Raw genomic sequence first — 23816 nt, forward strand, 5'->3', positions numbered from 1 at the left:
TCGTCGAAAATGAGCTTCCCGAGCATCCTTAGCTTCCTCGGTCTTCTGAGCGAACTTTCGGGATCGATTTTCCGGATCGATTCTCGCGTTTCAAGTTCGCTTCCACCCGAAAGCTGTTCAGCAGGAGCCTTTCAAAGTTTAGCCTAGCTCGTTTCGATGGGGGTATTTCGTTTCCGCATGCGATCCTTCCCGGTCACTCTTTTGCGAAAGAGCCGGGAAGGATTGATTGTGATGGAGGTCGTAGTGGTTTCTCACGGTCAAACACCTGCACCTTGGGCTTCTTTCCAGCGTGATCGATCGTACCCGTGGTTCCGGCATTGCGTGAAGGCTTCCAAAGCAGGTTGTTCAATTATCGTGAGTGTATCGGAAAGTGATTCGCGGTGTGACCTCGCGAAAGCTCGCGAATCGCGAATTGAAGTGTAGGATCACAGCGAAGCATAACGCACACCCACACACCGACAGGGAGTGTGAGGTGCGTGTGTGATGAAATGCCCCCGACCGGGGCCGCATGTGCGTGAATACGTGTGCAAGCGAGTGCATCTGCCGGGTGACGTCGCGAATGGTGCAACGTCGTGAATATCTTATGCGTGAATCAACCCGAATTCTGACCGACGAAAGGGTTTGGTGCGCGAAGTGAGCAAAGCGTGTGTGTGTGTACGCGCGCGTGTGTGTGTGTGTATGTGTTTGTTTGTGGGAGTTCCGCGTACTATCATAGTTTACTATTACTAGTATCTGAATTGGCCGGACGGCCGTGTGTGGCTGCGGCGCATACTCGGCGTAAGGCACATCCGTGCTTCACTCGGCCGGGCCACGATGGAATTGCGGCACAATTTTGCGACGGTGCTGCTGATGCTGCTGCTCGCAGGTAGCGATCGGTGGTCGCCCGTGAGCAGCGAAGGGTTCAAAGCAGGTAAGCCAGCTTGGGAATTGATGTTAAAACTGCCGAACATGTCCTTTCTGAAGGAGCGTAAATTTGAAGCATTATACCGTGTGTGGCATTACGCTTAAACTTCAAAAACCAACATCGTGACATAAAGCCCACTCACGCATGCCACAGCGATGCAGCTGCAAAATGCATCTGATCGATGGCGACAGCAAGGAATTAATGACGAAAATCATTCCTCAAAGTATCGTCATCGTAGCAACGAACGCGGTTTCGGGGATAACAGCAGTTTTGCCAAGCAAATGTTTTATTCAACTTCCGCCAATGCCGTGCCACGCCACCGGGAAAGTAAATGCATTCGAATCCCGGACAGGAAACATTTTCCGCTCGCTCTGCTTCTTCCGGGCTGGCGCGGTAAGCTGTGATTTATAAATTTATGTCAATGTTGCATTTTTACCCCACGCCCGGCCCAGCCTCCAGGCTACCAGTCGTCGTCGTCGTCGTCGTCGATTCTAGCTACCACCCTGTCACTCGTCACCCTGTCTGCCACCACAGGACGCACCGAGTAATCCACCGGCCAGCGGCGGGTGGGTGGAACTCAAAACGGTGAATATTTCATCGCCAGCAGTTGCGCGAAATGGAAGCAAATTTGCAACCAGAGCTCAATTTGCCTAATGGGCAGTCATTTGCTGGCCATTTTTCTTTCACCCCCTACCAAGCGAAAGTGGACCCATTTTCCCACCCACCCCGGCGGCTGTATTTGTATTGATAGATTGGCCAACAAACTACAAGCTGTGCGCTATCGTCCGTTCGTTCTCATGCGCCCCGAAAAGCGAATCGAAGCTGAGCACAAAAAAAGAGGAATGAACACACACACACACATAGGGGGTGGGCTGGCGAATGATTCGTTTTTCCTTTTTATCGATGACATTTATCGCCACTCGCCCCGGGGGGTTGATGGGACGAACCAACCGAACCGTTCGTGGGTCGCCAGCCCAGCACAACCGGGCCGGGCTCTTTCATCTTCGACCGCGTTTCACGTCGTAATAAAGCCGTTATGAATATTAAAATCCCTGAAATCCGATCAAGCCACAGACGAAGGGTCGGTAATCGCGCGATCTTAGACTGAATCCCACTCTGACCTATCCCCCTGTCGAGTATGAATAAGAATTGACAAATCCTGCCCGGATCGGGATTTCATCGGTCGGGCGCACACGCTTTGTTTGCGATTGAACAGCAACAGCAAAAAAGAAGGAAGAAAACGAAAAGAAAGGAAAAAGAAGCAGGCAAAAGCACACCGAAAGAAATCGCGAAATATGACGCGATGATGGGTGCAGGGCTAAAGTTAAGCGCAGTCCAATGGAAAAAGGCTGTCACTGACAGTGGATTGATTTTCCCGGAGCGTTTTCGCGGCCACAGTACAACGAGCTGCGCAACGGTGCCGTGTGCTCAGTTCGTACGAAATTTAGTTTTTCGTTCGATTTTCACTCCCCACTACCACCATCCTCCCTCTCTGGTGGCCGTCCCATACCTCCCGTCTCGACCATTGAACGGTATTTTATTCGCGCCGACGACGTCGCGCGGTGTTCCGTTCAGACACGCGCCATTTTCGGCCGGGCGTCCGTGCAAACAAATTCCGAATTCGATAAACAAAACTTTTCCTGCCACCTCGCTGCTGCTGACCCCCGCTCGCTACCGAGGCTGGGTTGGGTGGCTCATGAATATCGTTATTTTCACAACGGTTTATTTTTCTTCTTTTTTCCATCCGACCTTCCTCTCTCGCTCCCTTTTTGTCCAGCGGGTGGAATTTTGCCGTTCGAGCCGGGTCGATAATTGATTTCGATAAGCGAAATGGATATTTTTCTTGCCCCCTGATGTTGACATTTGGGTTCGAAAAGCGAAGGTTGTTGCCGGAGAAACGGCGAAAGCCCTCCTTCGGCTTCGGTCGAACGATGATGCCGATGACGACGGTCGAATGACGTTTGACGGGCATTTTGTGGGTTTCCTTTCTGTGTTGATTTTTTTTTCTTGCCCCTCTTCTGCGCCTTGTTTTAGCATACCGGTAAAGCGCCTCGTAGCACGCAGCGCCGTCGATGAAGCTGTCTAGCGCGCAAATTGAGCATCGAACCCAGCAGGGAGGCTTTGCGCGCTGGAGATGGTGCGCTTTTGGCACGCCGCACAATGGGACGCAAAACTCGATGGAGGCGCCTGGTCGTTCACGGGAAGATTGCTCCCAAGGCAGCTTTTACGTCACCGAGGCTAAGCTTTATGGGTTTTTGTTTAGCTAACTGGCCCACCGGCGTGAGCTTTGGACTTTTTTTTCTACTGCCCACGGACCCGCTAGTGGGAGCAATGGCAGCACAACCCAAAATCGTGGGAAGAAGTAAACAAAAAAAAAATTCAAACACAAACCCCAGCTCCCTAGGCACCACCGATTGCATTTGGACACCGGTGTAGCGATTCGTACTTTATCTAATGCGTTTTACCTTTGCCGGCGGTGTATCTGGCGAACAAACAAGCCCAGATCAAAGAAAGTCCCCAACCCGGAATACGCTCGTCCGAAGCCAAAAGCCACCCCCGGGGAGCCTTGTCGCTGGCGGATGTTTATTTTACGAGCGTGAACCGTGCAGCGTTTCTGTTCAAAGCGTTTTTCGTTGGACCTCCTTTCCCATCTCCTTCAGCCAAAACGCGGTTCGATCACACGCACTCCCGTAGGTCACGCTGAAACCAATCGCTGTTGCTTCATCGGGAAGTGTAACGGTGCGGCATCATCTTGATTCTCGCCCGTGGGAGCACTTGTTGTTTCTAGCGATACTCCGTGCTCAGCAAGCAGTGCATCAGGAGTGTTTTTCTCATCATTTCCAGGCCTTTTCTGGAGTACCGGGGGAGCAAAATACGCAGAAATTCGATAACTTTTCAACTGAACACACTGATCTTTAGGTCCGTTTACGTTAGTATAGTGAGGATTCTTCGTTCCCTTGGGCATTGCTGCTAGCCGTTTGGTTTTAAAAGACTCGTCCCTCATCCGATCTCAAACCTGTAGGTTTTGTGATGAATAAGGCTCGGATTGGCTGACGGGAATGTCCGGAACAGCCCCGGACACTGGAGTTCGATGAAGTGACTACATTGCTCGGGGCGTTTTTGATGGACTGCTGGATGAATACGCATCCAAGATCAGATGGCTTTTCACCGATGTTATTTCACCTGGCGTCGTTCAAATGGCTGGACTTTCGCTACGTCGACCAGACAATGGCCCGGACGGATGCATTCGATCGTTCCCTCTTCTGTTCGCTGGGCGTTGCCTTTCGTGACGTTCGACGTTTGACCGTCACAGTAATCGTCGGACGATTGTGGCGCAATGGTTTCAATTTCTAGCCGCTGGCTCCATCGTGGTGCAGTCGAACATCACCCTCAGGGAAGATGGTTGGCAGATGTAATCGTTTGGCAGGAAGAATAAAAGGGAGAACTTTGCTCGTACTTTCGTTGGAACTACATTCACATGACGAATCATACCTGGTATGTCCAGAGTTTCACTGCACGAACTGCACGATTAACATCGAACAATCTGTAATGCTTTCTACTATAGAGTGAGATAGATACAAGCATCATTTCAAAACTATTGTATAGCTTTCAAAACTAAAATTTTTGCCTAGAAGAGCCTTTGAACTTAAAATGAAATCTATCTGATTAAAACAGGGTGCTTTTCATGACACCTTTATAGCACCATACTATTATCTTGAAAAATGTTAAGTGTGCTAGTCACAAAATAAAATACATTTTCTTCTCCACTGGAGAAACCAAATAAACTAAAAAGTATACATTTCTCGGAGCTCAAAAGCTTAAATGTCCACGCGCGAAACAACATCGGACCGTTCCACCGTGCGATGTGAAGTATCGTCGACTGCTCGTGCCCACTTTAGTCGTGCATTTTTCCCACCGTCCATTCCACGGTCAAATCTGGGCAAGACATTTGACCGGTGTTCGGTGCGACTTGATACTTTCGGTCTACTTTCACTGCTTCCCCAGCTAGCACGTACGAGAGACAACGATATTCATTCACTTAGTCCTCCCATCAAGCTCCCATCTCGGGACGACATCAGAACCTTCGCTCCAACCGACCGAGGGGTGTGAAAATCTGGAAACCGTACCGGTGCGGCTGTACCGTTCAGCTACGGTTGACAAAGGGGGAGGCAAAAAAATCCAATTCGCTCACTCAATGTCCCAAGCGAGAAGTAGGACGCACACCTAACAAAACGAAATGGCACTGGAACAAGAAAGCCGAGGAGTAGTATCGAGCATCACAAGTCATGCACTTAGGTTCAATGTCACTTTATTACCGTCATAAACACGTCGCCGTCGGACGAGTAGTGCGCGATCCAAGCGAGAACCAAGCGTTCCCAGAATGATGCACCTAGCTGCAGCGGAATAAGCTTTCAATTAAGTAAACCCGGCTGTAAATGAAGCTTATTATCGCCGGCGACTTGCAATCCTTTTGCTACGTTCTGTGCCGGCGACACGAGTGACCCCCAGGCCTCGTCAGCCAATTGTTGCCAACGAGTCCATCATGGCTTGATAAAGTCCACAGGGGTAAAGAAAAAAGTGTCGCCTCATCGTCGGGTCGCCGAGTCACGGGAGTGGACAAGGACATCAGCCCTAGCCGAAGCGTTATCATACTAGCGCTCTAGCCCCGGGAGACGAAGGTGTGCAGCTTGTTGTTTCTTTTTTATTTTTTTGTTCGTTTACTTTGCTCCTCAAAATCCAGACGTGGGCAACGGTAAGAGGCTTTCGTCGTGCCCGTCGGGTGGCCGTTTCAAGATAAACATTTTATAGACCTCCTTGCGCTGGCTGGTTTGGGTGCCCATGTTCGGGACGCAATATCACTCGCGTCACCTCCGGCGGCTGCTTAGAGCCGAGGACTTTTCCACCCCGACTTTCCCCGAGGCATCGAATGGCCACTCTAGTTGTGCGAGTGGTATGAAAAAAAAAATCAGCTAAACACGCACACAGTGCACCCACCTAGCTCAAGGAGCTTGAAACAGACCTAGCTACAGTGTGTGTGTGTGAGAGAGAGAGAGAATGAACGAAGAAGCTAAAAACATAAAATAACATGTTTAAGATGACGAACGCGGTGACCTGCACGAGGTGATGAAAACCTTCACACGGTGAATGTAGTGAAGAGAGAAAGAGAAAGAAAAGCGAAACAGAGAGAAAGTGACAAAACACCTCTCATAAGCAATGTTTACGGAGCGCATACCACCACCAACTTTCCACGGGCGAAACGGGTCCCTTTGATGTATTCGTATCCTTTGAGCGTCCCCATTCCACCAACGCTTCGTTCCGCAGTTCACGTCGTTCCCTTCCGTTTCAGGGCGACCTGCACCGTGGCAACATTTGGCTGCGGCTTATCGTTTGTTGTTTTTACTTTCGGTGACCCTTGTCGGGAATGGGCCAGCGTAACGAAAGTGTGCTTACTTTCCCGTCGTCGTAACCCCAGCACGGGGCGACTGCTAGGTGAAGTCATGGTTTATTTTTTTTTTCTTGCATTTATGCTCCTAGCTATGGGAGCTTTCGCCCAAGCAGGCGTTTTCCACATGAATTTTTCACACGTATTCGTGCACGTGACGTTTGACTTAGGGCGTGTGGCAACCGGAAGGGCAAAGCGAAGATCCCATCCTTAACGAAGAAAAGAAAAGCACGTTTAGAAAGATAGCACCGATGCTCGGAAAAGGCGATCGGAGGAGGAAAAAAATAGGCACGATGACAGTTATGGGAGACGGGCGAAAGATTAATATCGAATTTGTTATACATTTATGACGAGCTGTACGGGGTTTTCGAAGAGGGAACGACGACCCATATTGGAAAGCGATGATATTCGCATAAACTTTCACCCGTCGCAGCTGCGGCGTCGCTTCCACGATAACAAATGTTGCTAATGGGACGGTTTTCGTGCTCATGAGGATGAGCGAGACAAAACTACTTCAAAAAAAGAATGAAGACCCAAACAAACCTACCACAAAAAAAAACCCAAGTTTTGTGTTGGACGTTGAGAGTTAGCACACGCGAGGTCACTCGGTGTTATTAGAGCCACACCAGCGGACAGCCTTTAATGCGGTGCGTGTGAGACATGTTTACCTACTCTTACCCTCACCGATGGCGATAACGATCACAATAATAATTTGTGTAAAGGATATGCGGTTGTATGCGAAGGCCGTGCTTTCTTCGCAGGGCTGACACGGGGCACGGGACACGGCGGTTTGATTGATTCTTCAATTAACTGAATTAAATCGCTCGTTCGAATCGTTCCATCAAACTTTCCCGCCCCAGGTGAACCTTAAATGAAAAATCGATCAATTACCTGCACCGTCGAAGGTATTTCTCACTCCCATCCCCGACCCGACGAGGTGTGACACTTTGCTTTTTTTTTCCGTGCAGACCGACAATGCCGCACTGTTCAAAGTGTTCCTTGCCGGTGCTGGGTGGATGAATACGAGGGGTGCAAACGCGCGCTTTCGAGCCTCACCGGTGGAACCGAACGAAGGAACAGGTATTGATTTTTCACCTGTCCTCACTTCACCCACAATGCCCACGGTATTTTGCCGTCCGGTATGGAATTGGGACGCGAATTAGAGCAGAAACACGGGCCTACGGTTTCCTTCACACGGGTCTCGCGCGCTAGATTTTCGGGCCATCAGAACGACCCCTCTGCCGCTATCGAGGTCCGTCGAGTGCGGCATCCTGGCGAATAATTTATTCGAGTCCGGGTTGGCTGTCGGGCGTAAGGTCGCTTCCGCTTGCCCTAATGCCTCTCGGTAGCCCTCTCTCGGGGATACTATCGCCGAGAACCAAACGCTGATCGATGACGGAACCACGCGCCGCGGTGGGCGAAATTACCGGAAAAGCGTACGCATATTTTCCTACGTTTTATCCGCACTCAGGTGGAAATTGAAAGCAAACAGCATTTTTCCACTTGGCGAACCCACCCAGACCCGAATGTTGATTCACCGGATAGGGGTGGGGCACAGTCCCGGGATGGAGGAAAATGGTACACTGGCGCGCACGTGAAAAGCTCAAAAACCCGTCGGAAAGGGGAGAAATGGGACCCACGGATGGTGCCTTCGCAAACATATCCTTCGTTCGTCCCCGAAAATACATTTTCACTTGGTTCCACCGCGCAGCAGGAGACGGACAACAGTGGGACCGTGTGGAAGGAAAATCGAAGCCCTTGGCTTAGACAATTTCCGGGATCAGCCTTTTTGACAGGCTTTGGCTAAAATTAGAGCCAAACGCGCCCGCGACTGGGTTCGCTCTCACGGCCCACGCTGGAAATGGGGATGCGTTTGACAAATATCCCCCAGGGTAAGCTTTCGACATTCAACATTCTGCCCTTTTCCGGGGGATGAGAAGCAGCTGTGGCGAATTTTTCTTTCACTTTTCCCACGGGGACGACCGTCACTTGAGCATTGGCAAAGGTAGAAATTACGATCCGGCTGCAAGTGAACCTCAATCAAAGGGCACCGATTTTCTGATTATCACTCACGGACCGATCCGAAAGGACCCTTCGGTGGGGGCGATTTTTAGGGCATTCAATTCAATTATCCCACCAACCTGGCGACTGGCAGCGACCCACGTCGAAGGGGTTCGCAAGGGCGCAAGAGCAGTTTAATAAATTTAACGAGCCGAAAAATTCGCCACCCAATTTCCACCTGGCCAGAAAATGAAGCGAAGATTAAATTAGCGATTAACGAGCGCGACCGTGAGGTCGAAGTGATCCTGGTTGCGAGTACTTTTTTTTCTCCTTCTTTTCCATCCATTCCTTTCGTTCGTCCTCTTACTTGCGCGGATGTTTTGCACGAGTAGCGCGTGGAAATTGATTTGCTGAGACGCATCGTTCACGCGAGGGTTCGTTAATTTTTATTCCACGTTATCAGACGACATCAGCTTCTGCTGGTTTGTGTGGCATATATCTGCACACGTACGTGCGAAGCAAATTATACTTACTGGCTGGGGCCGCGGGTCGGTCGCTCATTAGGTGCAAATTTCCTGTTCCCTACGCAAGCCGAACCCCCGGATGCAATCACATTAGCGCTTATTCATTGCTTCCGTCATAAGCGCAGATTAAACATCCGCCACCCGTGAGAGGCGATGGATTAGAATAAATTAAACCAACTATGCACGTCGCAGCCTTTCTTTTTCGTGTCGGTAAATGGCAGGGGGGCAATAATTTATTTAAATATGCCCTCAACGCTTTGGTGTGGCCGCACCGGGTGCACCGAAATTTCAAGCAAAACGAACCGACGCGTCAGATAAAACCTTAAACAATCACCCGGTGCCTGCATCCGTCTCGGGCTCGTCTCGGCTCGGTTCCAGCAACGCCTACCGCAACGCTACGTCAGGCTGTGGTTATATAATTATTTACTCACGCGCCACCGTCACGCGTCCACGCGGGATTCCTCCGGCTCGGCGACCGCACGGAAGCACCGGAGCGAGCCTTATCGCTGTGCAAACAGAGCCTCCTCAACTTCCGAATGGCATCCACCTTGAGCGAAACACAAGGAAAACGGTGCCGCACGAAACGGCAGCTGGTGTTAAATTGAAGCTCATTATTTTCATTCACTTGAAGGAGCATTCTAATTTCCACCGTGCGGCACCGGAAAAGCAGTGATCCGGATTTCTCTCTCCCAATCACACATACACACACGAAGGGCCCCGTGGGCGACTCTGGCTAAATGCGTTAAACTCACAGTTCCGTTAGTATCCCTCTGACTCCTTGCTGCCGTAAGGATACCAGCCCCAGCGAGCTCGCGTTGCCGACCGAGCTTTAACAAACGGTAAAGATTGGAGCCTTCTCGCTGGGTCTTTGATGGAACGGAATGCCATCTCGCTTTCAGGTCTCTCTTTTTCTCGCTCTCCTTTTTTATCTTTCTTTCTCTTTCCTTTTCCTCGACTGGAGGCTGCTGAAGTGCGTGATCCAGTTCAAGGAAACCTGTTTGATGTGTTAGCAGCACCACGCTGAGTGGAAGCGAAAGGAGGTCTCTAGCCCTAGCCGTGCGTTAATCCTCCGCTTCGAATTGTTCGCACTCGCGTAACTAAGAACCGTGTCCCTTTTCGAAGGGGGCGTGCACGAGGGCGCGTTAAGTAGTGTGCGCCACACCCCCCAACTAGGGCTCGGTGCTGGTTAATATTTAATTTCTAATACATTTAAAATTCCACCAATGCAACCAGACCCGTTCGGTACGGTTTATCGCGCGTCGCATCGTTCTCGGTGGTCTCGTGGCGTTAAAGCCGAAATGCCGGCACTCGAAAGTACGAAAACTACCAGCTCGGTCTGGGACTGAATAGTTTATTTCAGCGATGTTTGGCGTCGAAACAACCACCCCAGGAAGGCCACTAGTAGAAGAGAGAGAAAAAAAAAGAAACCAACCCGGTCATGAGGTTTTATGAAGATGTATGATGAGTTTGGAGGCGCCCGAGGCAAGGCCGTGAGCTGAAAGGATAAAGATGGCCTACCTCTTGCGGGTGGTGGTTTCGGGCTGGCGGTACCGCGTTCGGTGAAAGGCTCGACGGAGAAAACTAGCTACCCTCCAGCTGCCGTCTTGTGATGCCGCACCACCCAACGAAGGTCTTTAACAATTCAACGAACATCGTATCTTCATTATCAGCCCGTCTGGCTCCGGAAGCCCCTCTCGCCTTAGATCCCACCTTCGAGAGATCGCATCCCGGACGGAAGCATTCCTTCATCGGACACGGAACACCCTCCCCCGGGGGGTGCCGAAAATAAATCAAAAACTTTTGATACACTACACTTTTCAGCACTACCGGCACCGGCATTTTGCCTGGGTGTGTCCGTAGCCCCTTTGGGCTGGTAAAAGGGGTTGGTGAGTTGGTGCGGTAGTTTGCGCGTTGTCTGAGGAGTTTCCCTAATCTCATCAAGATTTCTGGCCTCAAAGATTTGAGCAGTCCGCAGCCATCGAGTCGCTACCTGAGCGAAAGAACGGATAGGGCATGACTGGGTTGGGGGGAGGGGAGGGAGGGGGGGGGGAATTCCTGTCCCAACGGGGGGAACGGGATAACGGCCTGAATCGTGCTGGAAGCGGACGAAAGTGGCGAACTAGTTTGCTCGAGAAGAATCTGCCGCACCTCGTAGGCAAAACTTTCACCAGTAGATGGGCCTTTTGGGCGTTGGCGTGTAGTTATTTTGCCATTCCCGTGGTGATGGCGACGTGGAGAAAGCGGCAAGTTGCTGGTTCGGTGCTTGCTAATCAGCAGCCAGGAAGGGATCTGTCAGCGGATGATTCCAAACGGCACCGGATTGGGCGCTTATCGTACCGAAGTGATGATTAATTAGCAAGCATCAGTGCGACAGACTGGAACGAAAATACCATGCTCGTGTTGGGGATGATCCAATTGCCGGAGGAGATCAGAGCAGATTCAGTTGAAAGTGTTAAATGGAATGAAATCGCTGGATGCTAACCAAATTGGCTTGTTTTCCACCAACTGTTTGGGGTATTGTAAGAATCTAAATCCAACGAATACAACCCGTAAATCTCTTCATCGAAAAGAGTACACAAGATTAGAATGCTTAACAAAACTCGACGATTTAAATAGAACGGAAACTGTACACACACGCACACACACCAGCACAAAAGCAGCCACCGTAAAGGCTCTTATGAAGCCACAAAATCGCACGTATCGTTTCACTCCTCATCAAGTGTACGCGTCGCGGTACCGCGAACCGTAAATGAAATTTTATCTCACAAAAATCAATACTCCGCGCTAGTTCACGGCATCATTTTCCACCCGAAAATTGTTTCGCACCACTCCGTTCTACTCTGTTTATTCGCCTCACCTCATCCGATGACAATATTCTCACCATTACCGGGGCGCGATGCTGATCCAATGAAAAAACGAGAAAAAAATGGTGTGCAATCGATTTTTGCCAGGACAAAAAAAACAACTCCGCATCGAATGCGACCACCTCAACACAGCTTTCCGGTAGGCAAAGAGAACTATACACACACACACACACATACACGAGAGTGAGAAGAGAGAAAAAAATGTGCCACCAAGTGGAAACAAGTACCACCCAAAGCCGAGTGCCCGAATCTCAAATATGCTGCTGCATCAAAGTTCACCGTTTGACACCTGGGTTGGCTCCCTTCGCTCAACGGGACGAAAAACACACAGGTGCCTGGTGCCGTTTAAAGCACCGTTTAAAGGATCCTTCGTGGAAGGAAGCAATCCTCACACACACACACACAATGATGAGGCCCGGAAAAAAGGGGGAAGGGGAGTGGGGGCGCATTTGGCCCCGAACCGGAACGACAGAGCGCCCGAGTGCGCTAGTCCGGGAATACTTTCGAGCCCCATTTCCCCATGCAATGTTAATGGTGTGGCATTTACTGCTCGCTTCCGTTCGCGCCCGAGTTCGTAGGAAGTCGGCAAAAAGCAAGACCCACGCTGCCGGCTGGTGTGGATGAGTTTCCGTTTGCAGTATCTGTTTCGGCGCTTCGGTCGGTCGGTGGCTTCCGTTGATAGTTTTCTTTTTCGTTTTTTTTTTGTTGCCAGCTCCTTTTTAGTTCTTCTTGCCCTTGATTCGAGTGTGAGCCTTTTCGTGAGGTGAAGGTACACGAACGACTAGTGCCGGACCGGTCTGGCTGACCGAAATCCCTTCCGGCCGTGCTGCGGAAAGCCCACACTCCACTGGCATGAGGGTGGTGCCTGGAATGCGCAGATGTGCATGCAGACAAACCCAAGCGCCGGGTGCAAGGCAAACCAGGAGGAACCGCCCGGCAAGGACTAAAGATAACCAAAGCCGACCGGCGACCACCATACGAGTTACACGGGTGAAAAGTGCATCGAGCAATAAAAAAGGGCTCCCTCATGTGAGAGATAAATTTATCTCTGTCCTGGGTCACGAGGACGCCACGACACGCCAATGGAACGGCGCACAGGACAAAAAAGAAAAGCACAGGAATCGTGGAGCTCATTTTTTTCCCAACCCGATAAAAACTGGGATCTGTTGGGGAAGTGGGGGGGTGAGGAGGTAGGAAGGACACGCCGGCAGAAGAATGACCCATTATTCCCGCCGGCCGGGATTGTAGGCCTGCAGTGGGACTCTATTTTTAACGGCACACGACCGTTCGTTCTGCTGCATTGATCAGAGCCACAGTGCCGGACAGGGTGACACGTAGGGACCCGATTAGGCTTCCGTTTTGTTCCCTATCCCGAACGGCTGGTGGCCTCGAAGGCCGAAAGGTCGTGTTGTAATTACGGCGAACCCGCCGGTCGACGGTTTTAGATTTAGAACCACCGAGCCACCACCGCGCTATCAACAGGGTTGATCAGCTTCGGGGTTCCGAGACCGGCAGCGAAATTGGTGTCACATCCTCCGCATCAGCGCATCTGCGACACGTTGGTGGTTGGTGCCGGGGAGAAAGATTTGTCACGTAGCTCATATAAAATAATTAACTTTTTTATGACCACCCCGGCCCGAACTGGGTGTGGGCTACCACCAGCAGCTTGAGGTTTTCGAGCCAACAGCTGCCAGCTGGCTACACCGGCGCTGCCGAGTGGCCGTGATGGATGTTGGGAAAGTGGGCTTAATCTCTCGTCGGCTTGCCCGTGATCTAAACCCGAGAACGAGGGCTCGAGAATCCACGAACCGGATGTGGGATGCGACGAGAATGGAGTCGACGATTCTGCATGATAAACGGCACACGGCGGAATGGTACCCAATTAGGGGCGCAAATTATGCGCCACAGGCGGTGGGAGCCCTTGTTTCTTGTTTCCAATGCCCGGTTTCGGTCACGTTTCGCACAATCTCGAGAAAAGGCGCCACTCGAGCCACATGTTGACTGGCGCGCGACGGTTGCACTGCATGAATATTTAAAACTCTAATGGGCGTATGATGGAGCGACCTAAAGTGACGGTGGTGGCAACGATTCGACCTCTCACACGCATTGATGGCATCGTTCGGTTCGCAACTGTATGTGACTAATTGAACACGGCCTGCTGAACGTTTTGTACCGTGCGCGTTCCTGCTGGCAAGACTCTGCTTTTCCACGAACCGCAAGCAAGCAGTCGAATTGAATACAAACACGCACCGAGCACTTAATGGCGAATAATTGGATGTTATCAACGCGGCCCCCTGATTGTTGCTTCAACCCATTGTGGGTGGGCTTTTCCAGTGTCGTGCCTGCGCGGGAGCTTTTTACGACTTTCCACCGCTCACCACGAGGAAAATTGCAACAATTATCGCATTAATGAGCCCACCTCTTCGGGTAACCGAGTAGGGCGCAAAAATTTGCGACGCGCAAAAACATCGAGAAAAAGAGAGAGAGAGAGAGAGTGAACGAGAGAAGACAATCAAACTCGACCTTGCGCCAGCTGGCCTTGATTAGCTTGGCCCTCCGAAGCTCGTCGAATCCTATCGCTCTATCTGATGTTGGCACACGGAACTGCCGTCGTCTCAGGGTACGGGTCGGGAAAAAAGGCCGCAATCATGCCCCAACCGTGGTGCCCTCCCGAAGGAAGTCAAGGTGGCAGTAGTAGCAGCTTTGAACCGCCGGCTTTGAACGGAACACGAACACGTTCGCGCAGTTGGGAGTAGAGCTGTTGAGGAACGAGGCTGAACAACGAAGGAAGGCACTTCAAAACGGCACACTCACGGCCGATGGAGTGGAGTTGGAGAAAACTTCCAACTAGCACATCCATTACCCAGTTCTCGATCTGATACGTTCGTTCGATTTTTTCCTTCCCGTGCCTTCCCGAGGAAAGGCTTTTCCGCAAATGAAAAACATGTGCCTCACTTTTTACCCGCGCATCGATTCAGAGCAGGCAGAGGGCCGGACCATCGGAACGGGATCGTGAGTCATGGCCGTTGATGCGTCGATTGAGAATGAGTGTGTGTATGTGTGTGTGGAAAGAGAGTTTTCCCCGTAATTCTCGCTGCGCTCCAAGCTTGGTCAGGTTCCAAGAGCTCGAGGCTCGGGTTTGGGAAAGTGTTGCGTGCGATTTTTATTTTTCCTTCGTCCACCACCTCCTGGGTGGATGGAAACGGATTGAGTTGATTGAGCGCAAAGATCGATCGTCCTACTCGTCGGCGTGGTTGGTGGCGTGCAAAAACAAACCCAACTGGGAAAAAACTGGCATCGAATACACTCAGTTCTGGCTCGGTGGTTCGGCCTTTAGTTCAGTTTTCGCTAAGCCAATCCCAAACGGATGTATGTTCGATGGATCACCAAAAGAAAAGCAATGTACAGAACCGTCCCAGGATAGGGCAGTGCCGTGTACGGTATCTTTTTATTGTTTTTTGTTGTTCTTGGCTGCAGGCGTGCTCGCTGGTGGCAATTAGAAACACTTATTTTCCACCCCGTTACCTTCTCGGTTCCTAGTTGTTCCCGGCAATGGATCGGTCTCCCGGCGGATCAGCCATCTCAAGCACCCAACCGACTCGACGCCGATGTTTGCTGCTGCACTTTTTTGCACCTACTGGTAGCCTTGCAACGAACAAAGTTCTTGCAGTAAAAGTTGCACCGCTAACCGTTTCTGACATGCAATAAATTATCGCAACCCTTTCGAAGGAGAAAGCGAGAAAGATGGTAGACAGAGCGTGTGCTGTGTGACGGGGATCGGATCCAGCAAGAAGGAAGTTGGCTTTCTCTACGGGCAGCTCACGTGGGAACAGTAACGCCCGGTCCGGTCGGGGCTGTGGTCCTTTGAAGGACCTACTCGGCCCTAGTCGAGTGGTCCCGTGGCAACATATTGTTGCGGAGCTCGTTGGCACGAAGGTGGACGAGCCCGGGGCTATCGCAATTATGTTACTACACTCTTCTTTTTCTCGCCAGCCATCCAACCGGTGAGCAATTACAGTTTATATTAATAATGGCTTTCGGTGCGGCTTCGCGCGTTCCACGTGTTTCCCGGTTCTTGGCGAGCTAGCTGGACGTCTTTAAGAAGGTGCCCGATTTTAAGTATTAACTCCAGACGGGCAAATAAATACACCTAACACACACACACACACACGCGCTCGCGCGCTCGTGTTTACGGACAGTGCATTTTTCATCGCACTCCCTCGCACTTGCCGGCAGCCAGCGCCGTTTTTCCAGACTTTTTCCACCCCTAATTCCACGGTACTGCGCGTCGGAACAAAACCAAACAAAACGGCACCGGGAGTAATGGTAACGGGTTTCAGCTGGCGTTGTGCTTTGCCAAATGCTTTACTGCTCCACTTCGATGCCTGGCGCGGTTGGGCGCGATGTTTGCAAAGTTACGAAATGGCAGCGTGGCGCTGGGTTTGGGACACCAGGACTAAGCTCGATAAAACACCACTCAGCGGTATGCTGCAGCCAGGAAAGCTTGGTTTTGGGTGTCGCTTTTCATTGGTGCATTCATGGCAGAGGGCTTCTTTCCCAAGGCACCCATTGTTGATTTTTACGCCGCAACAGAGCATAACTCTCCGTTAATGCTTATACTGCAGCTGCTATTTTGGTTGAGAAGGAGCAAAAATTTGCTTTACTCAAACATCGAAAACACTAAATAATATTTGCAAGCAGCCACTCATACACTTGCCAAAAGGAAAACTTTTTTACCCCGTTTATGCACATGCTACGGCCGGATCGAAAGCCTTTCCTGTTGGCACGAGTGTGCAGCACCGTCGTTGCACGTTGCATGTAATTACACAAAGTACATTTTGTTCAACGTTTAAGATCGCTCGGTCTCTTTCTGAAGAGCATTTGTTGGAACGAGTGTTTGTCACTTCAACTGGATTTCTTCACTTCCTTTTATTATTTATTTAGGGACGGCCTGGCCGTATTAAGATTTGTATAATTGTTTCTGGGCTGAAAGGCATTTCCTCCTAACAGCTGCTGAGAGCCTTATCCCGGGCTGACTCGGTTAATTTCTCTAGTCGATCTATGCCATGTGACGCTGGTAAGGCTCGGTAGCTATTGTTTGAGTCCATGTTTAGAGGGGTCGGGAATTGTCTTCCCATTAACCACATATATCAGGAAGTTAAACGGAGGTAGCCGAATTCATCTCCTTTTTGTGGAAATTCCGAAAAGAGCACTTAATTTGTTTTCTTTTGAGTTAAATTTATTTTTTTCATGCATAGCAGAATTGCTCGCCATAAAAAAAAGCTCCTTCTACGGCAACGCAGCATCGCCTGCTTCGATGGGCTCGTATTAATCGTGATGCATCTCCACCGAATTGCACTTGAATGCAACACGGAAAAAAACTTAATTGCCTGGCACTGTCAAATTAAAGTCACCCATCTTGTAATGCACTCCTTCCCTAAAACCACCCACAAGAGTCCTCAGCGGGCAGTGAAATGGTAGCGCTGTGGTGTTTTTCAGATGGCCAATTTTCAACGAACAACACGAGCAGGACTCCTCCGACACCATGGCGTAAGGAGAGCTAACAGGCACGCGCTCTCGAAGCAATTAGACGAGCGGCGTTAAGGACGACTTCGCCTCCACCAACATCATGGCGTTGAGGCATCCTTCGGGCTCATTGGGGAGGGCGTAATTAAGTTATGGGTGTGGCGTTTGCCCCTGGTGAAAATGCAACGCGGCTTGTCAAGTGTGTGCACCCATCCCCACCAGCGGCTAGCATTGAAAAGGTGATCGTTGAGAACTGGCCTAACCAGCGGTGTGTTCGTGTTAAATAAGCGCAAGCACGTGGCTGTCAGCCGTCGGCACTTCACCCGTACCGGCATAATCGTGCATCCGTGAAACGAACTCCAAAACACTATCCGTCAATTCCCGCAGTCAAGCAGCGTGCTAACGAGCGGCCCAGTGCTTATGGTACACTTGATTCGCCTACACCAACCGGAGGGCAGAAATAGGGGGCAATCCGATTCAGGGCTTTTTTCCGTCACCTCCACCCGAAAAGGGAGGTAGATTGTTAGCGCTTTTAAAAACCTTAGTCACGAAACTGGAAAGAACTGGTGCCCTTTCTGCGGTTCTGGTAGGCACCCATTCCCGACTCCTGCTGGGTGGGAAAACCGACACCGAGACATCGACGGGTGAACGAGATTCTGACACTTTGAAGCCAGGGCGCGAGCCCGGGCGCAGCAAATAAACAATAAATGCCACCCACCACCGCGAAGGAACTCCTAGCCAATGGCGCTATGGCGCTATGGGGGGAAAAGACTCCCAGGAGTTAGGAATTTGTCGGTTCGCTCGCTGCAAAATAGTTCCTGAAGACGTGAGCGCTGAACCGACGGCGTGAACGCGTTCGGGACGCACAAACGACGGAATGGTGGGTGAACACGGCGTGCATACATGCACGCGGGCAAACTGCAGCAACAGCACATCGGTGAAAATGATGTTCCCGATGCATGAATAAACGACTGCAAGCGAGTGTACGGTAGCGCCGGGGCAGCGCGTCAGCTGAACGATTTGCCACCGTCACACCAGGGCAGGGTTCGCTATAAAGTACATTTCAATTTCACTTGACGTTCAACACAGTAGTAGTGCTGAAGAAACGTCGGATTTTCCTCCAACCGGGATGTGGTGATTTTTTTTTGTGCTGCTTTGTTTTCATTCCACTTCTACACTTCTTTATGATGGTTTATGGTGCGTTGTTTTGCTTTTTTCACTCGTTGCTCGGGCGTTGGCATCGAACCGAGCAGCGAGGTCATGTTGGGGCGAGCTGTTGCGACGAAACCCGCAATCGCTGTTTTATGCTGCCGTTGCCGAAGACGAATACTCAAGGGACGACGAGGTCTTTTTTTACGGTGCATCTTTATGGCACCCCCGCAGTTGTTGCGCGTTGTCTCTGTTGTATCTAATTTTCTTCCGCAGTCCGACTGGTGCAGTCAGCGAAATCCGAATGCAAGATGCACATCGCTTGATTTCGATCCGAAAGTCTCTCTTTCTCTCTTTTTCTCTTGCTAAATCAATGCCTTTTTAGCGGCACTGGCACCAGGCCGTGGGGGCCGGAACTCGGTCGGTTAACGTTCGCTGCAATCAAGCTGACTGTAAATCAAATTTGGCAACGAAGACGAATGATTGCAGCTGCAGTTGCATTCGGGCGTCCACAGCGGTAAAACACTGCACTCGATCGTCGCAGTCGTTTTGGTTCACTTGGATGGATCTAGATGACTAGGTTCAACCACGCAGGCGCTTTAAAAATGCATTAATCTTGCGCTGCCCCCAAGGACCTCCACCGAGGGTGCTTGTCGGTTGTCCGCTCGAGCTCGAAACATATGCTGATCGACTATGATGGTACAAAACGGACGGACGGGATTCTTATGCGACAGTCTCTTGGAGGAAGATAGATGCGAGAACCATGGACACTTTCGTACGGAGTGAGCTTGTTTTTATATCCATCGTTCATCGCGCTCGGTTGAACATAAATGAGTGTTGTTTTTAAGTATGTGTGTGTGTGTGTGTGTGGTAATCCAGCTTTCATATAGGCTCACCTTTAAATCACAGTCAGAGTCCATGCTTCAAGGTTTCGACATACAGCTACGAGCGCATCGTCAGTTTGGTTGCAGCGAAAACACAAACATCCTGAAGATTCGACTAACCACATGATTTTTCCCCCATTCCATTTTCCGTTCGTTTTTATTCCCCGACGGATTTGGCTCCCTTTTTATTCTTCTACTTTAAGGTCTGTTTCAAATTTTCTCCAATTTCTTGCTCTCCACTTCCATTCCCTTGATGAACGAATGGCTACCGAGCTGCGGTCTTCGGTGGAGCATGTTATCATTCCTGTCATTTTTATCAGCGCAATCTGCCTGAATGCGGTTTTGCGAATGGTTTCCACAACGCGCCCGTGTATGCATGTGTGTCTACGTTGAATAAATTTTCAACCACTCGCTTTTCGATTCCTCTCTAGGACGGCAAGCTTCCTTTCCGGGCGCGGCACTTCATCCGTTGCGTTCCGTTTCCACAAGCCCGATAAAACTGCTCGCACTCAAGAGGGAGTTTCTCATACGGGAAATACTGAACATCGTCCCGTTTGTGTGCATCAAGGGGTATTTTTTTGTTGTATGAGAAAGGAAGAAAGCAAAAAGGGTTGCTACTGCATGCTGGGCACGAAATTTTTCCATTGCACCACATACGTTCTAAAATTCTACGGTGAGATTCGCCTTTAGAATTCGCTTCCCGTTGCGCGTACACCCACCGATCGTTTACCGCAGCGCTAGTCTAATCTGGGTTTTGCGCGGTTCACCGGCTAGGCAGGGTGTATTGGCTCGAGGGATTTCAAATTTCAGTCGTAGTGCCGTTGGTTGTTGGTGGAAAAACATCCTGGTGAAAGGGAAGAATACTCCAGAAAAAAGTGAAGCAACCTGTCCTCTACAGCGGATTCTACACTGCAGCCTTTTGACAGAAAAGAAGCAAGAAAAGAATATCCGGTTTGTTGCCACCAGAAACGAAGCACGATTTTTTGTTAATTTCGTCAGTTCCCACTAATGAACGAGAAATATATATATCTGGACTGCTAGAGCTGTACATAAAGCTGAGCTAGGATGCAAGAATGAACAGGCTCCTAGAAGCGTACGGGATAAAGTTCGCGAATTGTGTTGCACGTAATTATGTTCTAATAACATACGTGGCAAAGTTTTTAGCTGTAACACGTTATACAAATTCGCTCGAAAATAAAAATAGCTCTGCTTGAGAATTCGTCATCAAAACTAAATCTTTGGTAAGGCTCTAATCTGCTTTACTACAGGAAGTGAATTTTCATTTTGCTCGCTAAACAACCTATCGCGGTTTGGAGTATTTCGTGGAAAACAGAAATACCCAGCTCGTCACAATATTACCGACAGTCGAGCTAAAATAATTTACCTGCTTGAAAAGCTCGCCTCGCCATCTAACGGTTTGTCACTTCTATATAAATGTGCCCGAAATATATCGCACAGGCTATCCCGCGAGACATGACCGCAACGGCCCGGCCCGTTTGCTCATGACTTGCGAATCTTTTTTCGTGTGTATTGTCATCCTTTTCCGACTTTGTGGCACAGCGAACCCGGCCACGGGATGAGCATTTCCCACCGGGCGTCTATATCTGCTGCGGACACGCCGCCAGATAGCGGTGACCAAAAATGCTTCATCTTTTTCGCCTTTTGACTAACGGACAAGCCGCCCGCTGTTGGTGCCAGTAGTGCCGCACAATGGATGGGCTCTGGCGTAGGGCCACAAAGGAAATGGCAGCACCCAGCCCATCAGCGTGCGCGGCACTATCTCTCCCAGGCCGATAGGAGCCTTGAGCTGTGTACAATGACGCGCCGCTTCCTAACAGTTGCTGCAAACAACAACTTAAGGGCAGACGAAATGGAATAAGTGCAACGACCTGCTCCCTCATGTTTGCTTTCACGGTGCTTTAAGCGTTGTTTGTTCAGCAACAGAGACCCTCGGAATGGGAACGATTATTCTCCGGCATCGCTGGTGGTGTCAGGCTTTGTACCGTGCCAAGGCGCCTCGCACTATACCGGGTGCTTTCTGTTAAAAAGGGGAGGAAAGCTTTAAGGGCTTTTCTTTATGTAACCACAAATGTGTCCCACAGTAGGCAGTTTTTGGGTTTTTGGGTTTGGACCAGACAAATCCAAACTCCAAGCTTGCAAAAGGACGCTTCTCGACGCTCACAAAACGCCGTCATCGTCAATCCTCTACCGAACGAGCCGCATCTCCTAAGGATGCTACAATCATTCTGCTTTAAAGAGCAAGGTCTCGATTCAGTTGGAGCAATTTCAGTCGAAAAAAGTGTTTCAGTCAACCGCTGAGACTGATTTAGATAAGGACAGCGCTGAAGCACCATTTCCATCTGATAGAAATGAATTTGACTCATGGAATTTTTGATAGCAATAACTCAATTGGATACCAGCCCTATTCATCCACCCACGGACGTACCCGTGATGATTTCAATTTGACTATATAAGGAGAGAGAGAGAGAGAGAGAGAGAGAGAGAGAGAGAGTAAAAGGGAGAACGAAAAGAGAGACACAAAGGCAAAACGATCCACTTCTTGAAGCAGTTAATGGAGAACTACTTGGGGGAAACCAGCGAGAAAAGCTTTGGACAGGAAGCATGGAGCTGCGACAAAGACGGCGAGGAAATTGAAGATAAATTTTGAATCAAGGAAGTTACGCTAGAATTGCGTCGTCGTTCTGGTCGTCATTCACGGGGTGATCGGTATCTCAAAACCCGAGTGGATGGGCCGGTGAAAGAGACAAGGATGGTGAAGTCATACGAAAAAATTGCTAGCAAAAAAGAATTAGATAATTTCCTCCCACTAGTTGGCCGCGAAGGGTGCGCCACGGTCGATGCGTAACCGTATCGTTCGCAGGCCAAATGCCCGTTTCTTAGCTCGGCTAAGCCAAAGATATTGGACGGCAAGACGGTTCGGAAAGCAAAAGCAAAAAGCCTCACCAGAAAACCGGACCGGACTGTGGCTCCGTGCTTCTTTGTGGAATGAAAATATTACGCCCGCACAAATATTTAATCATATTCTTTGTCAGCAAATTTTCTCATCCGGTTGGCTTGGAGCGCTGGGATCTGATTTTTTTGTTTGCGCTTCCCCTTGCGTTTGGCTCTCTTTGGATGTCGCATCTCTTCGTCTTCGCGTGGGTTGTGTAAAGCGAGCTTTAATCGGAGCGCGAACAGGATCTGATTTTGACGTCGCAAGCACGGCGATTGTTGCTTATCTTCAGCGAGTCATAATTCTAGCGAAGATAAATGGAACAACGTCCACGGCTCTGGCATAGAACAGCAGGCAATGTTAAAGATATTTTACGCACAATCGTTTCAGTTAAGGGATTTCACCGTCGGCTGCGGGGCTGCTGTTTGTGCACGGGAAGCTCGGGAAAGCGGAAAAGCAATCTGACGAATCAAAGCGGACAATGAAAATCCTTTAGAGCCGAAAGCGAACCCTTCAAATCGGTGAGAGAGAGGGGGGGGGGAGAAGGTTCTTTTGGGGCATCAAAAAAAAACACGGAAAAATAAAGTTGTTTTCCATCCCGGATTAACCCTTTTCGGTTGCCGGACGGCAGAAAACAGCTTACGGTGGCGCAAAAGATTAGAAAGCGCACCAGCGTTTGAAGGGCAAACTCGGAACCTCGCTTTTGATCGCTGAGAAATAGAAATCTTGGCGCTACGTCAAAATCGAATCGCATTCAATTTGCAACGGTGGGTCGAAAATGGAAGTAAATAAATTTCATTTACTCGAGCACAAATCGATACCAACCAAGAATGCTGCAGCAGAACTATCGCACCTCGGCGCAGCAACGCCAACGGGAATCAATTACGGTGCCCATCGTTGATGGGCTGCCCGCAGGATAATCAGGAAGCCGAAAGATGGAAGATCGAGAACTCATTTCCCGTCCGCTGCTATCGCGGGCGCTTAATCTTGCGCCCTTTGGCCAACACAGCCCCGGTAGTAAAGTTAACGAATCAATGCGCTCGCTATCCCTTCCGATTCCGGAGGCACAAAGTAGGCCACGCGAATCTTCCGAACCTTTCCCAAGGCAGGCGGCTCGGGCTGTCTGTCTTGCTTCCATTACCGTAATCCGTTTGGAAGAACGCGCTTCACGCCAAGTTCAGATCGAACGCGATAAGGGCCCCGCGTCCCAGCTCGGGGAGGGATCCATCCTTTTGTTTGTAAATCATTTTTTACCCTTCGTACCGTCATGCGGATGCTTTCACTCGGTGGCGTCAGCGGCGATCCCACCGTTATTCTTTCTTCCGTTGAAATCCAAAATCCTGCTCAAGCTGCATTCTGGACCGGCCTGTTTTTATAGACCCCTTCTTGGGTTGCGGCATTGCGGTACTGGCGCTGTACTCGAGGGGCGTAGAATTGAGCAAAAACTCAACCGCCCACCCGGATAAACACGCGGCGGGACCAATTTCCTGTTCACTTCCGGCAGCCAGCACACGCCGGTGGATGTTGGAGGCGCTCCTTTTTTGTGGGTGTCTGTATTGGACGCTCGC

At 50.1% G+C, this 23816-nt stretch overlaps 1 protein-coding gene across 1 annotated transcript in view; it reads left to right on the plus strand.

The window, feature by feature from the left end:
• Positions 1-813: 813 nt before the first annotated feature.
• LOC128721627 (hemicentin-1) overlaps positions 814-23816 on the plus strand; it is a 145843-nt gene continuing 122840 nt past the window's right edge. Inside the window, exon 1 of the mRNA XM_053815398.1 lies at positions 814-910. Within this exon, the coding sequence (XP_053671373.1) occupies positions 814-910 (97 nt within the window). The remainder of the gene's footprint in view (positions 911-23816) is intronic.

Source organism: Anopheles nili, chromosome 2 (genome assembly GCF_943737925.1).
Source record: "Anopheles nili chromosome 2, idAnoNiliSN_F5_01, whole genome shotgun sequence".
NCBI lineage: Eukaryota > Metazoa > Arthropoda > Insecta > Diptera > Culicidae > Anopheles > Anopheles nili.